Source organism: Oncorhynchus nerka, linkage group LG9a (genome assembly GCF_034236695.1).
Source record: "Oncorhynchus nerka isolate Pitt River linkage group LG9a, Oner_Uvic_2.0, whole genome shotgun sequence".
In the NCBI taxonomy this organism is placed as follows: Eukaryota; Metazoa; Chordata; class Actinopteri; order Salmoniformes; family Salmonidae; genus Oncorhynchus; species Oncorhynchus nerka.
This window is the reverse complement of record NC_088404.1, coordinates 60180228-60200801: the sequence shown is the minus strand read 5'-3', so window position 1 is coordinate 60200801 and position 20574 is coordinate 60180228. Positions and strand designations below refer to the sequence as shown.

General features: G+C 45.0%; 2 protein-coding genes across 2 annotated transcripts in view; one reads left to right on the top strand and one right to left on the bottom strand.

Moving 5' to 3' along the window:
* The window catches only part of peak1 (pseudopodium-enriched atypical kinase 1), a 263257-nt gene that overhangs the window by 141609 nt on the left and 101074 nt on the right, over positions 1–20574 (bottom strand). The window lies entirely within an intron of this gene.
* Positions 17820–18707, top strand: LOC135573304 (keratin-associated protein 10-8-like). The gene has a single exon (XM_065022162.1). The coding sequence runs from the start codon at positions 17820–17822 to the stop codon at positions 18705–18707; it is 888 nt and encodes a 295-aa protein (XP_064878234.1).

The window sequence follows — 20574 nt, the reverse complement described above, 5'->3', positions numbered from 1 at the left end:
TGTGCGTGGGGGGTATAGACATGGAAAGATGACAAGCCTGAGTGGTGATTGAGTCAGCAGAAGGACTACTAATCCCCTGGTGTGAAAAGCACCATGGAGGAGTGCACATCAGGTCAATTACAGTGGTGTTATCCTCATTGTCTTTCTGATACCACCGTCCAATCCCTGACTCACTGCTACGACCTCCAATAAGACATGGAAAATGACAATATATAGGAGGAAGGTGGTCATCCTGTTACACCGGCTCTCGTTGGATGTGGCAGGGCTTGCAGACAATAACGGATTACAAAGAACTTCCAAGCCAGCTAAATGCCTTTTATGATTGCTTCAAGGAAAACAACACAAGTCCTGCATGAAAGCCCCTGTTGTTCTGAATGACTGTGTGATCTCGCTCTCCATGGTCAATTCTTACTCCTATTATCTATTCTGATGCCTAGTCACTTTACCCTGCCTTTATGTACATATCTACCTCATATGGTCCCTGTATATGGTTAATTATTGTGTATTTTATTCCTAGTGTTACTATTTTTAAATATTTTTTTACTCTTCATTATTGGGAAGGGCTCATAAGCAAACATTTCACCTCAGCCACTCAAAAGGGGGAGGGAATATGCTAAACACAGCCTAGACAGCAACCTATAAATAGTACCAAACCCATGGAACTTCTTCAAGTAAGAATAGCTTATCTAACACTTTCTTTACCACCGGTGTATAATGCATTATGAATGCCTGTAACGTATTGTAAGACTTTTACCATGGCCATAGCTTGAGGCTTTTAAACAGCCTTTATAAATTAAGATATGCATTCATAATGCATTACACAAAAGGGTTCATAGAAAGTTATACCGCATTTCTGAGTGATACTGGCTGGAGCCTTTGAATGCATTCAGTACTGTAGCAAAACAGTGAGCATATGGAAGAATGTCCGTCCACTCAGAGAAATGGGACACCAGCCGTCAGTGGTCCAGCACATTTAAGGTTCAGGTCAGGGTACTCAGGCCCATGTAAGTGGTTCTCTGGCCACTGTCACATTCCCCTCATTGAATGGGCCAGTGTGCTCCCACTGCACCACACCTCGACCCTAGAGTGCCTGGCAAATTCTACACCTTTCTTCCTGTGTCTGGAAGTTCAGTGGCAGTGTGTCTGTGTCCATACGTGCATGGACTTGTAATCAAACTAAAAGGGTACCACAACAAACCGTCGGTCTGCACATACATCAGTAGGCCATGTATTACAAGGTGAGAGATGCACTCAGCCTGGAAGATGACCTCTCATTCAATTTGTACAACACTGTAGAACACAAGATGAAATGTTACCTCCTGTAAGGCTTTATAGCAGAGTGTGGTTGTGAGTGAGGCAGGGGGAAGGGCATTGACTCAATGACAAAACCAACCATTTCTAAACAATCAACAAGAACATGATAGCCTAACCGAATGGTTTCAAGAATTCCATTGGTGCTTTTGGAGTGAGTGTCAGCTCTTGCTGCATCAGGTGGCGGGGCCGAGCAAGATTACTGGCATTCATGAAAGCACCTGAACTCAGCGCTTCCTTTGTTGACTGTCCTCCGCTCACTCCATAGTGAGAAATTCGGCCCTCTGAACAGTAAGAACTCATTCGAAGGGCTATTAAGCTGTACACACATTCAATGGACATTCATTCAATGGAGTTATCCACACATGCAACACCCAACCAAGTGAAGTGAACCACAGGAGCCGTATGAAAAGTCTCTCTTATTACACAGCGTGAATGCAACAAAGAGAAAAGTGTCATTCCATGGAGTACCGTAATTGCTGGACTATTAAGCGCACCTGAATATAAACCGCACCCACTGAATTATAAAAAAATATGTATTTTGTACATAAATAAGCCGCACATGTCTATAAGCCGCAGGTGCCTACCGGTACATTGAAACAAATGAACTTTACACAGCCTTTAAACGAAACACGGCTTGTAACAAAAATAAATAGGCTTTAACGAAACACAGCTTGTAACAAAAATTAAAACAGTAGTCTACCAAGAAAGTCATCGGTCACTATCTTCCTCCTCCTGTGCACTGAAACCACTGAAGTCATCTCCTTCGGTGTCGGAGTTGAATAGCCTCAGAATTGCTTCATCCGATGTTGGATCGTTTTCATTGTCGCTCTTGTCACTTTCATCCGGAGACAAATACCCCGCTGAGCTCATGCTGCCCCTTCAACACGCAGCAGTCCAGCCTTTCGAAACCTGTTGATGATAGTGGATTTTTTGACAATGCTCCACACTGTCAGGACCCACTGGCAGACTTGACCATAAGATGCTCTTCGCCTGCGGCCCGTTTTAGTGGAGGATTTCTCCCCACTTGTCATCCAAGCCTCCCACTGAACAAGGAGCGCCACCTTAAATGCACGATATTTTGGGCCATCTGCTTTTGTTGTCTTTCTGCACTGAGTCAGTTCCTCACGCTGCTGTTTCCAACGTCTTATCATCGACTCATTAAGGCCAAGCTCCCATGCAGCAGCTCTATTTCCTTTTCCAACAGACATATTTATCGCCTTCAACTTGAAAGCTGCATCATATGCATTTCTCCGTGTCTTTGCCATGATGAGGGTGACAAAATTACTACCATAATCAGAATGATGGGAAGTTTGAGCGCGCTCGATTTACGTCACATTATGTGACGGTGATCAGTTTTTTGGCGGCATGAATCTTGTGAAAGCGGGAAAAATCCATAATTTAGCCGCGTCATTGTATAAACCGCGAGGTTCAAAGTGTGGGAATAAAGTAGCGGCTTATAGTCCGGAAATTACGGTATTCGACTTCCTCTTGATTAAAGTAGTGTTGTCACAATACCACAATTCTGACTTTGATATCACGATACTCTATGTAAACCAAAACGAATGCACTGCAAAAAATGAAAGCAGGGACAACTCATAATTGGTTGAAATAAATTGATAATAAGAAGATTGGGGGAGCTGTACTGTTAGATTTCAGTGCAGCCTGTGATATTATTGACCAATCAATCAAATGTATTTATAAAGCCCTTTTTACATCAGCAGATGTCACAAAGTGCTATACAGAAACCCAGCCTAAAGCCCCAAACAGCAAGCAATGCAGATGCAGAAGCACCATAACATGTTGTTGAGAAAACGTATGTTATGGCTTTTCAACCTAGTGCATTCAAAGTTATCTAATAGAACTCGGATTTCTTTAATGGAAGCTTCTCTAATGTCAAACATGTCAAGTCTGGTGTACTACAGGGCAGCTCTCTAGGCCCTCTACTCTTTGCTATTACCAATGACCTGCCACTGCCATTAAACAAAGCCTTTGTTCCCATGTATACTGATGATTCAATCCTATACACATTAGAAACTAAAGATATTGAAGTCACTGAAATCCATAACAAAGATTTGCAGTCAGTTTTGGAACGGGTGGCCAGTAATAATCTGGTCCTAAACATCTCGAAAATTAAGAGCATTGTATTTGGTACAATGTTCTAGACCACAGCTGAATCTGGTAATGAATGGTGTGGCTGTTGAACAAGTTGAAGAGACTAAATTACTTCACGTTACATTATATTGTAAACTGTCATGGTCGAAACATATAGATTCAATGGTTGTACAGATGGTGCAAGGTCTGTCTGTGATAAAAAAGTATCTGCTTTTTTGACACCACCCTCCACAAAGCAAGTCCTGCAGGCTCTAGTTTTGAATCTTTTCTTGATTTATGTCCATTCATATGGTCAAGTACTGCACAGAAGGACCTAGTTAAGCTGTTGCTGGCCCAGAACAGAGCAGCACGTTTTGCTCTTCATTGTAATCAGAGGGCTAATATCAACACTATGCATGCCAGTCTCTCTTGGCTAGGAGTTGGGGAAAGACTGACTGCATCTCTTCTCGTTTATATAAGAAACATTATTGTGTTAGAAATTCCAAATCGCTAAAACTGGCGAGTGTAGAGAGTATAGAGATATTGTTATCCACGTCGGCACCAACGATGTTAGGATGAAACAGTCAGAGATCACCAAGCGCAACATAGCTTCAACGTGTAAATCAGCTAGAAAGATGTGTCGGCATCGAGTAATTGTCTCTAGCCACCTCCCAGTTAGGGGGAGTGATGAGCTCTACAACAGAGTCTCACAACTCAATCGCTGGTTGAAAACTGTTTTCTGCCCCTCCCAAAAGATAGAATTTGTAGATAATTGGCCCTCTTTCTGGGACTCACCCACAAACGGGACCAAGCCTGACCTGCTGAGGAGTGACGGACTCCATCCTAGCTGGAGGGGTGCTCTCATCTTATCTACCAACATAGACAGGGCTCTAACTCCTCTAGCTCCACAATGAAATAGGGTGCAGGTCAGGCAGCAGGCTGTTAGCCAGCCTGCCAGCATAGTGGAGTCTGCCACTAGCACAGTCAGTGTAGTCAGCTCAGCTATCCCCATTGATACCGTGTCTGTGCCTCGACCTAGGTTGGGCAAAACTAAACATGGCGGTGTTCGCCTTAGCAATCTCACTAGGATAAAGACCTCCTCCATTCGTGTCATTATTGGAAGAGATCATGATACATCACATCTCAAAATAGGGCTACTTAATGTTAGATCCCTTACTTCAAAGGCAATTATAGTAAATTAACTAATCACTGATCATAATCTTGTTTGTGATTGGCCTGACTGAAACATGGCTTAAGCCTGATGAATGTACTGTGTTAAATGAGGCCTCACCTCCTGGCTACACTAGTGACCATATCCCCCGTGCATCCTGCAAAGGCGGAGGTGTTGCTAACATTTACAACAGCAAATTTAAATTTACAAAAAAAAATGACGTTTTCATCTTTTGAGCTTCTAGTCATGAAATCTATGCAGCCTACTCAATCACTTTTTATAGCTACTGTTTACAGGCCTCCTGGGCCATATACAGCGTTCCTCATTCAGTTCCGTGAATTCCTATCGGACCTTGTAGTCATAACAGATAATATTCTAATCTTTGGTGACTTTAATATTAACATGGAAAAGTCCACAGACCCACTCCAAAAGGATTTCGGGGCCATCATCGACTCAGTGGGTTTTGTCCAACATGTCTCTGGACCTACTCACTGTCACAGTCATACTCTGGACCTAGTTTTGTCCCATGGAATAAATGTTGTGGATCTTAATGTTTTTCCTCATAATCCTGGACTATCGGACCACCATTATATTACGTTTGCAATTGCAACAAATAATCTGCTCAGACCCCAACCAAGGAACATCAAAAGTCGTGCTATAAATTCACAGACAACACAAAGATTCCTTGATGTCCTTCCAGACTCCCTCTGTCTACCCAAGGACGCCAGAGGACAAAAATCAGTTAACCACCTAGCTGAGGAACTCAATTTAACCTTGTGCAATACCCTAGATGCAGTTGCACCCCTAAAAACATTTCTCAGAAGAAACTAGCTCCCTGGTATACAGAAAATACCTGAGCTGAAGCAAGCTTCCAGAAAATTGGAACGGAAATGGCGCCACAGCAAACTGGAAGTCTTCCGACTAGCTTGGAAAGACAGTACCGTGCAGTATCGAAGAGCCCTAACTGCTGCTCCACCAAACTGGAAGTCTTCCGACTAGCTTGGAAAGACAGTACCGTGCAGTATCGAAGAGCCCTTACTGCTGCTAGATCATCCTATTTTTCCAACTTAATTGAGGAAAATAAGAGCAAACCGAAATTCCTTTTTGATCCTGTCGCAAAGCTAACTAAAAAGCAGCATTCCCCAAGAGAGGATGGCTTTCACTTCAGCAGTAATACATTTGAGGAAAAGATCATGATCATTAGAAAGCAAATTATGGACTCCTCTTTAAATCTGCGTATTCCTTCAAAGCTCAGTTGTCCCGAGTCTGCACAACTTTGAGAGGATCTAGGATCAAGAGAGACACTCAAGTGTTTTAGTACTATATCTCTTGACACAATTATGAAAATAATCTTGGCCTCTAAACCTTCAAGCTGCATACTGGACCCTATTCCAACTAAACTACTGAAAGAGCTGCTTCCTGTGCTTGGCCCTCCTATGTTGAACATAATAAACGGCTCTCTATCCACCGGATGTGTACCAAACTCACTAAAAGTGGCAGTAATAAAGCCTCTCTTGAAAAAGCCAAACCTTGACCCAGAAAATATAAAAAACTATCGGCCTATATCGAATCTTCCATTCCTCTAACACAAATTTAGAAAAGGCTTTTGCACAGCAAACTCGGTCTCAACATTTAAGTCTTTACTGAAGACTCATCTCTTCTGTGGATCATATGATTGAGTGTAGTCTGGCCCAGGAGTGTGAAGGTGAACGGAAAGGCTCTGGAGCAACGAACCGCCCTTGCTGTCTCTGCTTGGCCGGTTCCCCTCTTTCCATTGGGATTCTCTGCCTCTAACCCTATTACAGGGGCTGAGTCACTGGCTTACTAGGGCTCTTTCATACTGTCCCTAGGAGGGGTGCGTCACTTGAGTGGGTTGAGTCACTAGACTTCCTGTCTGGGTTTGACGCCCCCCCTTGGGTTGTGCCATGGCGGAGATCTTTGTGAGCTATACTCGGCCTTGTCTCAGGATGGTCAGTTGGTGGTTTAAGTTATCCCTCTAGTGGTGTGGGGGCTGTGCTTTGGCAAAGTGGGTGGGGTTATATCCTTCCTGTTTGGCCCTGTCCGGGGGTGTCATCGGATGGGGCCACAGTGTCTCCTGACCCCTCCTGTCTCAGCCTCCAGTATTTATGCTGCAGTAGTTTGTGTCGGGGGAGTAGGGTCAGTTTGTTATATCTGGAGTACTTCTCCTGTCCTATCCGGTGTCCTGTGTGAATTTAAGTATGCTCTCTCTAATTCTCTCTTTCTTTCTCTCTCTCGGAGGACCTTAGCCCTAGGACCATGCCTCAGGACTACCTGACATGATGACTCCTTGCTGTCCCCAGTCCACCTGGCCGTGCTGCTGCTCCAGTTTCAACTGTTCTGCCTGTGATTATTATTATTTGACCATGCTGGTCATTTATTAACATTTGAACATCTTGGCCATGTTCTGTTATAATCTCCACCCGGCACAGCCAGAAGAGAACTGGCCACCCCACATAGCCTGGTTCCTCTCTAGGTTTCTTCCTAGGTTTCGGCCTTTCTAGGGAGTTTTTCCTAGCCACCGTGCTTCTATACCTGCATTGCTTGCTGTTTGGGGTTTTAGGCTGGGTTTCTGTACAGCACTTTGAGATATCAGCTGATGTACGAAGGGTAATATAAATACATTTGATTTGATTAATATACCTTCCAGTAAGTTCAAAACATTTAGTTGATTTCCAACAGTGAGACATTTGATAGCAGAATCGAAAGCAACAACATTTTAGTTTCCAACAGTTTTCATGTTGTAGTATCGGAAAATGACCTCAGTTTTGGTGTACACTAGATACACTAGATCAAAGTGTGTTTCGGTGTACACTAGATCAAAGTGAGGAATTCAGAACAGATCAAATGAATTGCATCCCTCTGGTTGTCATGTTTTATCAGTTAGGTTTGTTAAGAACACAGCAGGATTAATAATACCAGGAGAAAAAGAATGCCAAATCCAATTCCCTTTTATGTCATTGTTTTTTGGTTAGCACTGTAACCATGTAATGGTTCCATTATAGGTCCAGTTATGGGGAATGAAAAGCTGACACATTACATGGCGACTTAGCTCACTGTACTTGAGTAACCTTTTTCCAATGACATGACTGACCCATTAGCTGAATGTCATCTGTGTATCAGGTGTTATTTGAATAGGAGTTTTTAAAAATGGGAAACAGCTACAAAATGTGTGCTTTGGATAGGATGAGGAAAGGGAGAAAGGTTAGAAGTGAGGAAAGAGAGGAGCCTAATTCCCCCATGCTTGACTAGCACTTAACATCACTGAATGCTGGATTAGTGTAACAGCTCCTGTTCTGACGGTGCAGAGCCTCTTCGCTATGGCCATGAGGATAAGTAAGGGCAAAATTACAATCATTTCAGTGCTGGGGCTTTTAGCAATCATATAATTTCAGAAGTAGGCTTTGTGTGGGTAAAATACTGCGACTATTTCATATTTTCTTCCTAACCCAAAAGCGGGGAGCATAATCTATCACGCATGAACAATATATTACAGTTTGTCAAGTCAAGCATCCCTAATAAGGGCAATACTGCAATGGTCGTAACTCTCTCAAATCAAAGAGCAATTGACATCATATTACATCAAACCAGTATCATGTGAGGACCATGCATAATTAAAAAGGTGTTATAGCTTGCACCATGATGCCTTCACTCCGAGTCCTCAAGAGCGGCAACTCCAGATTCATATTTCACACCAATCGTTGGTTCCCATTTAAAAAAGTAACAGCAACAGATATCCCCAACTTATTCTATTTACAGAGTGTAGGCCTGGGTGTCATCTCATGAAATATGCACGGTGGGGGTTATGAGAGAGCGCACTTCCAGCAAAGAGAGAGTGTAAAGCAGGACTAATGGAATGGAGCAAACGAGGTCTGTCTAGGGCCATAAAACACTGAGCCATAGCTCACACACACAGCAGCCCAGAGTGGGCTTGATCCTAGCCAAGGTCGTATCACTGGCTCAACACTGGTGTAGTAGGCTAGGTCCAGAAGACTTGTAAACTGTGACAAATGGATAACCGTACCACTGGCTTAACACTACACTAGTACAGATTCCCAGATACGGATTACGCCTAGTCCTGAACTAAAAATCACTTTTGAATGGAGAATCTCCATTGAACATGCTTCTTAGTCCAGGGCTAGGTTTAATCTGTGTCCCGGAAACCGCCCCTAAGTGTGTTAGGTGAATTCCACAAGACAACAATTGTTGGACAAACCCTTCATTGGGGGGGCTAACGTCCCTGTCCCACTGGTTCAAAATAGTGCTGCACGGTATACTTTAAGTACTTCTGTCAAATGTGTCTCACAGATCAAGTCTGTCGACCAGTGCAGCAGATGTCTCCCTCACTATCCGAGTACTTTGTTTGCGGTATTATGCAAACTATTAACGCGAAATATGCTGATTTCAAAGCTGATTGCATTGCCACCAAAGCGTTATTCATTTGCGGTCTCTCTCTCAGATCTCTCCCAAAGATGATCGATTGCCTCAGCAAACAGGGCTCTGACGGCCGCCCCTCTCTTAGCCTTGTGAATGATGTCATTACTGGTTAAAGTGACAGTGTACACTTTTATAAAATAAGCTACTTCTATGCAAATGTTGATTTATTTAACTAGGCAAGTCAGTTAAGAACAAATTCTTATTTATAATAATAGTACTATAAAATGATGGCATAATTTATGTAGATGCGGATAGATTTCCATCTTTGTGCTTCGTTTGACAGTGGCCCGTATCTGTATCTTTGCCAAGAAGTGATGGCCTTTCAGCGAAGAAAATAGATTTTCCAGCCTTCAGTAGCGCTGGCTATGTAATGTAATCTGACACCAGTCACTCGTTACTACAGCTCATGAACTAAGACCCACTCGCTGGCTGAAGAGACTGATTCAGAAGGGAATAAACTTTGTCAAAACAATTCAAATACAGTCATTCCCCAAATTGACCTTTTACAGAGGATTATTTGGCAATTATATGCATTAATTTAGTGTTTCATTGTAATATATGATGACTTGTATTTAAAAAAATCAAAGCAGTAGAACTGTATTTAGATGGCGTATTGGCTTTTGTGTTTATAAAAGGCAATCTAAGACTTTTTAGGCTATTGCAAGTTAGTGGCTGTCATATGTGTTCCCCTGAATCCGTCCTTACCTAATTAGGCCTAAGTGTTAATTAGCCTAGTATTTCATACGATAAACAGCCAAAATATTAACTGATTTAACTGTTTCTCGCTACGTTGACTGCACTGTCGTCTGCAGCAGCAGCTGATCTGTCAGGGCTGAGCATAGACAGTCACAGCACTCGGTCCAAAGGAGACAGAACTTTTAGAAGATAAGTTGGTTACTTTCACACATTTAGCATCGTCAACCCCTAGTCTAGCCATTTTTTTGGTCTCTATCTTTTTCAGCACCATCTTTCCATTTTTTATGTTCCATGGTCTGGGCTGACTGATGACAAAGTCAGAGCAGGTCTCTTTGCGACCTCAGTTCAGCCAATCAGAAGACCGGGCCGGCCCATCTTGGTAGGGTGGCCGGCCGTTGCCTACTGATCAGGCAAATGCTCAATTATAACAGAGAAATTGCGTAAAAACCTTTAAAAAAAAAACTTAACAGGCCCATGGGCTGCCGGCCGTAGGCCCCAGCCCACCCAATAAAAAAATGGTCCAGCCCATCTGGCATTTGCCAGAATTGCCAGATGGCCAATCCACCCATGGTGCCTATCAATATAGATGATATTAAAATGCATATAGGGAAGAAAATACCTCCCTCTTTGCAGACGTAACCTACCAGAGAGTGTGGCATGACCTAAGGCCATGTTAGCCAGCATTGGCTGTGGGAGCTAACTAACTCCGAAGGTCTCAGACAAAGTAACTGCAAAATGCTGTTGGTTTTGAGAAAATGCTCATCTGATTTACAGATTGTGAACTAGTGTTGTCACGATACCAGAATTTCGACTTTGATACCAAGACGATAGTCGGTACCAAAATGATACCACAGCGAAAAACATTACATTTGAATTGTTTTACATCACTATTTTTCAGAGACAGCGATGTATGCATTAATGATTCTATTCTACAATCAATTTGACATTGGTAAAAACAATCTAACCACATAACAACATAATGGTAATAATTTATTTGAATTGTAAATCTGTATTGACGTAGCCTAAGTCTATTCACAATACAGGTGAATGCATATTCAATAGTAGTGTGTGCATTGAGTTATTGAGTGTGTTTTGGCTGATTTCATGGAAATACAGATGACAAACAATCTGTTTCCATTCCATTTGGGACTTATTGTACGGCATTTTAACAGTGGTGTTTTTATGTTTTATTTGTCTTAAACATGGACTGTTTAACTTAAATCACCTGTGAGTTCCAATTATCTCTAACAGTCACCCCAGATTGAGTTTTTTTATGCACGTAATGTCAGAATGCACTCACTTTTCCAAAATGTCATTTTTACTCAATAGGACCGTTAACACTCGTTGCCCTCAAATTATCTATAGGCTATGTTGTTTCAATTTCAAATGATTTGCTGACAGGTTTTTTTTATTTTTTAAATTCATATAGAAGAAGCCCATTTGACTCTTGCAGACAATTTATGTTTGAGGCTTTACTGAGCCGGACAGATTTCTCGCTTCGAGGAGAGCCCAAGGACTTTCCTAGTGTTTCCCCAGATCATGTATGAAGACATTTGCGCAGTCTTGAACAAAGTTTTTCTCCCTGGCACATTTTCTGGCTGGCGCTCGCATTGCCTTCATTGTTGATTTCCTTACAAATAATAACTTTGGACATGTGTGCATCCTGTCAAAGTAAGTGCCTTATCTATGTACAGCTGAAGTCGGAAGTTTACATACAACTTAGCCAAATACATTTAAACTCAGTTTTTGACAATTCCTGACATTTAATCCAAGTAAAAATTCCTTGCCTCAGGTCAGTTAGGATCACCACTTTATTTTAAGAATGTGAAATGTCAGAATAATAGTAGAGAGAATTATTTATTTCAGCTTTTATTTCTTTCATCACATTCCCAGTGGGTCAGAAGTTTACATATACTCAATTAGTATTTGGTAGCATTGCCTTTAAATTGTTTAACTTGTGTCAAACATTTCAGGTAGCCTTCCACAAGCTTCCCACAATAAGTTGGGTGAATTTTGGAACATTCATCCTGACAAAGCTGGTGTAACAGTCAGGTTTGTAGGCCTCCTTGCTCACACATGCTTTTTCAGTTCTGCCAACACATTTTCGAAAGAATTGATGTCAGGGCTTTGTGATGGCTACTACAATACCTTAACTTTGTTGTCCTTAAGCCATTTTGCCACAACTTTGGAAGTATGCTTGGGTCCTTGTCCATTTGGAATACCCATTTGCGACCAAGCTTCAACTGATTTCTTGAGATGTTGCTTTAATATATCCACATAATTTCCCTCCCTCATGATGCCACCTATTTTGGGAAGTGCACCAGTCCCTCCTGCAGCAAAGCACCCCCACAACATGATGCTGCCACCCCCGTGAATCACGGTTGGGATGGTGTTCTTCGGCTTGCAAGCCTCCCCCTTTTTCCTCCAAACATAACAATGGTCGTTACGGACAAACAGTTCTATTTTTGTTTCATCAGAGCAGAGGAAATTTCTCCAAAAAGTATGATCTTTGTTCCCATGTGCAGTGCAAACCGTAGTCTGGCTTTTTTATGGCGGTTTTGGAGCAGTGGCTTCTTCCTTGCTGAGCGGCCTTTCGGGTTATGTCGAAATAGGACTTGTTTTACTGTGGATATAGATACTTTTGTACTCGTTTCCTCCAGGATATTCACAAGGTCCTTTGCTGTTGTTCTGGGATTGATTTTCGCTTTTTCCACCAAAGTACGTTAATCTCTAGGAGACAGAACGCATCTCCTTCCTGAGCTGTATGACCGCTGCGTGGTCCCATGGTGTTTATACATGCATGCTATTGTTTGTACAGATGAACATGGTACCTTCAGGCGTTTGCTCCTAAGGATGAACCAGACTTGTGGAGGTCTACAATGTTTTTTCAGAGGTCTAAGTAATGTTTCCAACAATTGTTTACAGACAGATTTCACTTAATTCACTGTATCACAATTCCAGTGAGTCAGAAGTTTACATGCACGAAGTTGACTGTGCCTTTAAACAGCTTGGAAAATTCCAGACAATTATGTCATGGCTTTAGAAGCTTCTGATAGGCTAATTGACATCATTTGAGTCAATTGGAGGTGTACCTGTGGATGTATTTCAAGACCTACCTTCAAACTCAGTGCCTATTTGCTTGACATCATATGAAAATCAAAAGAAATCAGCCAAGACTATCATAAAAAAAATGGTAGACCTCCACAAGTCTGGTTCATCCTTGGGAGCAATTTCCAATAACAGGCCAGGGTGACAGCTAAAGGACATGTATTGTAGCTAGGGATTTTCACTGGAAATGTACAACTAGACCTTTAACATCTACATCAAATAAAACGGAATGATTCCAACTTCGGCAGACAACATTCACACTCTTGCTGAAGTTTGCCGTAAGCATTAACTAGATAGCTGGGAAGGGCTCATCAGGACGACTGACTGAACTGAATCCATTAGTCTCAATTTGACTCTCAGCTGCGCGACATCAATTGTGGCACCAGGCGTGTCCATATAGCCTCTCCCTGTTTGAAAAAACAAAGTTCTGTTCATTGTGGAATGACACACATTGGACACTTTATAAACAACATTGCTTGAAATATGCAAAAATAACGTTGCAGAGAAAAACAACTCTCAAACCACCATTGTCTTAAATTACAACAATGTCTATCTGTGTTTCACGTGGAAAACAATAGAGTGCAGAGGGTCAAATGTTAAAAATGGCTGCCAGTGGAGGAGCATACAGAACAATATCATTTTAGGATCAGCTTAGTGCAAATTACATGCCATCAAAGTTGCAGATGTATCAGGAAAAACCTGGAAATGAAAAGCCTCGCATGCAGTTACTGCTAATCTTAGATCTCGTGATTTGAGTCTATTTTGGTCAGAAAGAATTGCGTAACCAGCAGCACCGTTTGAATATAGGCCTACATTAATGAATGTATTCCCTTGACATGGGAGTTTTCATCAATGTACTGGTAACTACAACATACCGTGTTTAAAAACGTTCTCTGACTGCATCATCCACTAAAGGCACAACCACTATAAAGCCTGGGATAATAAGACCCGCTCTCTCCAGGGCCATAGGAGTAACACAGACACACAACCACTATAAAGCCTGGGATAATAAGACCCGCTCTCTCCAGGGCCATAGGAGTAACACAGACACACAACCACTATAAAGCCTGGGATAATAAGACCCGCTCTCTCCAGGGCCATAGGAGTAACACAGACACACAACCACTATAAAGCCTGGGATAATAAGACCCGCTCTCTCCAGGGCCATAGGAGTAACACAGACACACAACCACTATAAAGCCTGGGATAATAAGACCCGCTCTCTCCAGGGCCATAGGAGTAACACAGACACACAAGCACAATCTATGGCAAATCTTGTGTGGCCTCTCAATCAAAATTCAACATTTCTTCACCCTAATAAAAAATAAATTGTCTCGAGGCAGAGTAGACATGAGTACCTGCATGCAGATGATGAGGCTGCGCAAAGGAGCTAAGACTCTGAGCACTGAGTCACCACAGAGAAAAGCACGGCATCAATATCAATCAGCGCTCTGTTTAGCGCTTAGCATATAAATGAAGTAATCAGAACATGGAGGCAATCCCCTAGCGTTTTCCAGCATCACGTGGATTCTACATTCTATTTAAAGCAACTCGGTCCTAAAATTAGCTTGCTGATGATTTGCAACTTCAAGTATTCGGGAGGAAAAAAATGACGAGGGAGAGAGAGAGAGTTTGTAGCAACGTCTCAGCTTATTGTGAAAGGAGAATTATACAATGAGGAATAATAAGCTACATGAAAGAGGGCAAAATAGATTTATATTTCAGGGTTATTTTAAGGAAGTTGGTGAGAAGACTCACTGAGTGAGGAATTTAATTTACTTTTGTAGGGTATTTTCTGTCAGGAGATAAGTTAGATGAGCCTCCAATAGAAAGCCTGTGAATTGAGCTCCTAAAAACGTACCTTCATACAGTACCCCTTAAAAACATACAGTACCAATTAAAAACCATTAACAATGTAAAAACATTTGTGAGAAAGATCGTTTGAAATATACAATTTAAGTAAATGTATTTATAGGTTTAATTTCATTTTGATAAGATATGAACATTTCATGAATTGAAGCTTATTTGTTGATGTAAAAATAAACATTTAAAGATTTTAAGGTTGTGTCAATAGATTTGGGGTGGGGGTCGCGAGAGATTCATGCTGAGAAAATGGGGTCCCCGCTGGGGTCTACCACTTCAGAAAGTATTCACACCTCTTGACTGTTTCCTAATTTTGTTGTGTTACAGTCTGAATTTAAGATGTATTAAATTGAGATTTTGTGTCACTGGCCTACACACAATACCCCATAATGTCAAAGTGGAATTATGTTTTTGACATTTGTTCAAAGCTGAAATGTCAATAAAGTAGCAAAATCATTGCCAAAGGTGATTCTAACATGTATTTCACATTGTCATTATTGGGGTCGTGTTTGTAGATTGGTGAGAAAATAAATCAATGTAATCCATTTTGAATTCAGGCTGTAATACAAGAAAATGTGGAATAAGTCAAGGGGCATGAATACTTTGAAGGGACTGTAGACCTGTAGACCTTGTTAATAACATGCCATACACCTCAATCCTACATACATACAACATTGTAGTACAGTATGCTGTTATACTAAAGGTTCATACACAACTATGCCCCAAAGTCAAATTGTTTTAAGACCTTTTCTAGACTTCCAATTAAGTTAGGAGAAAAAAAGGCCACATAAACATATCCTCAATGGTAACCAGTTGAATCTACAATCCTTCATGGATGGAAGGAGTAACAGTACTATGTAGAGAGGTTTGTACTTCACCACAGAATTGGTGAAATAAACTTTAGTTAGGCCTACCTATAGCTAGCTGGCTTGTAGCCCATAGGGGCACACTCAAGTGCTCAGACAGAAGCCATGGTTCTGCTCTCCCACCCTGACATTCCATCAATAGCTGAGAGCTGAGAGAGCAAAGGGACATGCAGCAACAGAACACCAAACACAAGCAGGAAGCGTGGGTCACAAGACAAACATTGGCCTTTTCAGTAAAGCACTGGAGCTATATTTATGAGCCAGCAAAGACGAAGGTCAAAGTCAGAGACTAAAAGTTAAGTTTTGAGTTGAATTGCCTAAATTCCATTTGCTGAATTGATGTCATTCCTAAGTTGAAACAGAATGAACTCCCTCTCTGTGACTCCATTTATGAGCATCGGTCCACAGACTACTCAAACTTTCCATTGACTAACTGCAACTATTTCAAGTGAATATTGTTTGTTCATCTGACAGATGGCATAATGGATTTCCATTCTTGTTTTCCATTACACAGTGAGAATAGAAAGCCTATTAGGAAACATGAATCTCAACTGTCATTTTCAGAGTATGATGTTTGTTCACATCATAGACAGTGCTCATTGCACAATAGACTTCCGTTGTGCATAGACAATCATGTAACTTAACACCTGCAGACATGTCATATGCCACGATGAGAGACAGAGCCGGGTATCTTGCTTATCATTTCCTATGAAGGACACGGTCAATGAGTCATACACTGCACAGTTAGAATAGTGTGGACAGCTATGGCCTGTAAATCAGTATATGGCCTACAACACTTAGTGCCAGTGGAACACGTGTGTTAGCCCCCTGTGGAATATTGAGAAGCCTCATCCAGCAACACTTAGTGCCAGTGGAACACGCGTGTTAGCCCCCTGTGGAATATTGAGAAGCCTCATCCAGCAACACTTAGTGCCAGTGGAACACGCGTGTTAGCCCCCTGTGGAATATTGAGAAGCCTCATCCAGCAACACTTAGTGCCAGTGGAACACGTGTGTTAGCCCCCTGTGGAATATTGAGAAGCCTCATCCAGCAACACTTAGTGCCAGTGGAACACGCGTGTTAGCCCCCTGTGGAATATTGAGCTGTTCAACCACACGGAAGAGGAAAAACTACACTACTCTGGAAACTCCCAAGGCTGACCCCGTGTCAGCGACTCAGACCCCAACACCTCACACCCTGACCCCCAAGAGAGAGGAGCGCCATTGTCTTAGGTAATGACATTTTTTCAACCTCATTACATTCTCCATTACTGAAGATCTGCCATCTGCTTCCCCTCAATCCCTGAGGTATGCCCTATGCTCGGTGTGTTCCATTCAGACAACAGTTCATTGCCCTCACAGGATGTTCACTAGTGCAAACGAGCAACGACTAAATGGGGTAAATGTTTGAAGGGAGAAAGAAAATAATTTCACACAAAGAAATATCTTCAAAGAGGAGCCATGTAGTTTCAATCTGGAGACACGCAGATCTGACATGTATGTGCCATGTACCTGCCAAGTATCCTGCCTGGGGATGTAAATTAGCACATTCGCTAAGCCTGTTGTGCACCATTCCTGACAAATGCTCAAATCGATAATGAAATGAAATGAAATGCTGTAGTGGTGGCATTGATTCTGATATTTATTTTGTCCATCGGTTGAAAGTGTTTCCATCATAAAAAGGAATCAGTGGAATGCCAGCTGAGTACTGTATTGATTCTGGGCAATTTCATGTTAAAGCAATTACGCTGAGAGTTAGCTTTATCACTTTAAAATGTATACATAATAAAAAATATTTGATTTAAAAGTTTAACAAACCATAGAACTATATGCACAAGGACTACCTTTAACAATTTCCAAAGAACATTTTACAGCCCATTTACAGGAAGAACTGTACAGATACAAAGTTTGGTCATAGAATACAACTGATGGCCATTTTACCATTATTCTGTTACTAAACTTTGCACCTGCAGTTTTTCCAGTAAAACATTGTAATTGTTCAAAATGGGCATTGTGCATAGAATTGGGAAATATTTAAAATAATCATTGGGATACAGTGAAAAATGGAATGCTAAAACTGGATGAATCAAGTGTGCCAAGCTCCATTACATTCATCTTACGGTTTTAGGCTATTCAAACAACTTTGAGATGGAACTCCATTACATTCATCTTACGGTTTTAGGCTATTCAAACAACTTTGAGATGGAACTCCATTACATTCATCTTATGGTTTTAGGCTATTCAAACAACTTTGAGATGGAACTCCATCTCGTCCTGCTGTGTGCTGCCGTCCTGATGTGTGCTGCCGTCCTGCTGTGTGCTGCCGTCCTGCTGTGTGCTGCCGCCCTGCTGTGTGCTGCCGTCCTGCTGTGTGCTGCCGTCCTGCTGTGTGCTGCCGTCCTGCTGTGTGCCGCCCAGCTGTGTGCTGCCGCACAGCTGTGTGCTGCCGCCCTGCTGTGTGCTGCCGTCCTGATGTGTGCTGCCGTCCTGATGTGTGCTGCCGCCCTGCTGTGTGCTGCCGTCCTGCTGTGTGCTGCCGTCCTGATGTGTGCCGCCGCCCTGCTGTGTGCCGCCGTCCTGCTGTGTGCCGCCGTCCTGCTGTGTGCCGCCGTCCTGCTGTGTGCCGCCGTCCTGCTGTGTGCCGCCGTCCTGCTGTGTGCCGCCGTCCTGATGTGTGCCGCCGTCCTGATGTGTGCCGCCGTCCTGATGTGTGCCGCCGTCCTGATGTGTGCTGCCGCCCTGCTGTGTGCTGCCGTCCTGCTGTGTGCTGCCGTCCTGCTGTGTGCTGCCGTCCTGATGTGTGCTGCCGTCCTGATGTGTGCTGCCGTCCTGATGTGTGCTGCCGTCCTGCTGTGTGCTGCCGTCCTGATGTGTGCTGCCGTCCTGCTGTGCCGCCCTGCTGTGTGCCGTCCTGATGTGTGCTGCCGTCCTGCTGTGCCGCCCTGCTGTGCTGCCGTCCTGATGTGTGCTGCCGTCCTGATGTGTGCTGCCGTCCTGCTGTGTGCTGCCGTCCTGATGTGTGCTGCCGTCCTGCTGTGCCGCCCTGCTGTGTGCCGTCCTGATGTGTGCTGCCGTCCTGCTGTGCCGCCCTGCTGTGTGCAGTCCTGCTGTGTGCTGCCGTCCTGCTGTGTGCTGCCGTCCTGATGTGTGCTGCCGTCCTGATGTGTGCTGCCGCCCTGCTGTGTGCTGCCGTCCTGCTGTGTGCTGCCGTCCTGATGTGTGCTGCCGTCCTGACCGTCCTGATGTGTGCTGCCGTCCTGATGTGTGCTGCCGTCCTGATGTGTGCTGCCGTCCTGCTGTGTGCCGTCCTGCTGTGTGCTGCCGTCCTGATGTGTGCTGCCGCCCTGCTGTGTGCTGCCGTCCTGATGTGTGCTGCCGTCCTGCTGTGTGCTGCCGCCCTGCTGTGTGCTGCCGTCCTGATGTGTGCTGCCGCCCTGCTGTGTGCTGCCGCCCTGCTGTGTGCTGCCGCCCTGCTGTGTGCTGCCGCCCTGCTGTGTGCTGCCGCCCTGCTGTGTGCTGCCGTCCTGCTGTGTGCTGCCGTCCTGATGTGTGCTGCCGTCCTGATGTGTGCTGCCGTCCTGCTGTGTGCTGCCGTCCTGCTGTGTGCTGCCGTCCTGCTGTGTGCCGCCCAGCTGTGTGCTGCCGCCCAGCTGTGTGCTGCCGCCCAGCTGTGTGCTGCCGCCCTGCTGTGTGCTGCCGCCCTGATGTGTGCTGCCGCCCTGCTGTGTGCTGCCGTCCTGCTGTGTGCTGCCGTCCTGCTGTGTGCTGCCGCCCTGCTGTGTGCTGCCGTCCTGATGTGTGCTGCCGTCCTGATGTGTGCTGCCGTCCTGATGTGTGCTGCCGTCCTGCTGTGTGCTGCCGTCCTGATGTGTGCTGCCGTCCTGATGTGTGCTGCCGTCCTGATGTGTGCTGCCGTCCTGCTGTGTGCTGCCGTCCTGCTGTGTGCTGCCGTCCTGCTGTGTGCTGCCGTCCTGATGTGTGCTGCCGCCCTGCTGTGTGCTGCCGTCCTGCTGTGTGCTGCCGTCCTGATGTGTGCTGCCGTCCTGATGTGTGCTGCCGTCCTGCTGTGTGCTGCCGTCCTGCTGTGTGCTGCCGTCCTGATGTGTGCTGCCGTCCTGATGTGTGCTGCCGTCCTGCTGTGCCGCCCTGCTGTGTGCCGCCGTCCTGCTGTGTGCCGCCGTCCTGCTGTGTGCCGCCGTCCTGCTGTGTGCCGCCGTCCTGATGTGTGCCGCCGTCCTGATGTGTGCCGCCGTCCTGATGTGTGCCGCCGTCCTGCTGTGTGCCGCCGCCCTGATGTGTGCCGCCGCCCTGCTGTGTGCCGCCCTGATGTGTGCCGCCGCCCTGCTGTGTGCCGCCCTGCTGTGTGCTGCCGACCTGATGTGTGCTGCCGCCCTGATGTGTGCTGCCGCCCTGCTGTGTGCCGCCGTCCTGCTGTGTGCCGCCGCCCAGCTGTGTGCCGCCGCCCAGCTGTGTGCTGCCGCCCTGCTGTGTGCTGCCGTCCTGATGTGTGCTGCCGCCCTGATGTGTGCTGCCGCCCTGATGTGTGCTGCCGCCCTGATGTGTGCTGCCGCCCTGATGTGTGCCGTCCTGCTGTGTGCTGCCGTCCTGCTGTGTGCTGCCGTCCTGCTGTGTGCTGCTGTGTGCTGCCGTCCTGCTGTGTGCTGCCGTCCTGCTGTGTGCTGCCGCCCTGATGTGTGCTGCCGCCCTGATGTGTGCTGCCGCCCTGCTGTGTGCTGCCGCCCTGATGTGTGCTGCCGCCCTGATGTGTGCTGCCGCCCTGATGTGTGCTGCCGCCCTGCTGTGTGCCGCCCTGCTGTGTGCCGTCCTGCTGTGTGCCGCCCTGCTGTGTGCCGCCCTGCTGTGTGCTGCCGCCCTGCTGTGTGCTGCCGTCCTGCTGTGTGCCGTCCTGCTGTGTGCCGTCCTGCTGTGTGCCGTCCTGCTGTGCACCGTCCTGCTGTGTGCCGCCCTGCTGTGTGCTACGAGACTCTGTTCTGTACTGCGTGGTGCCAGT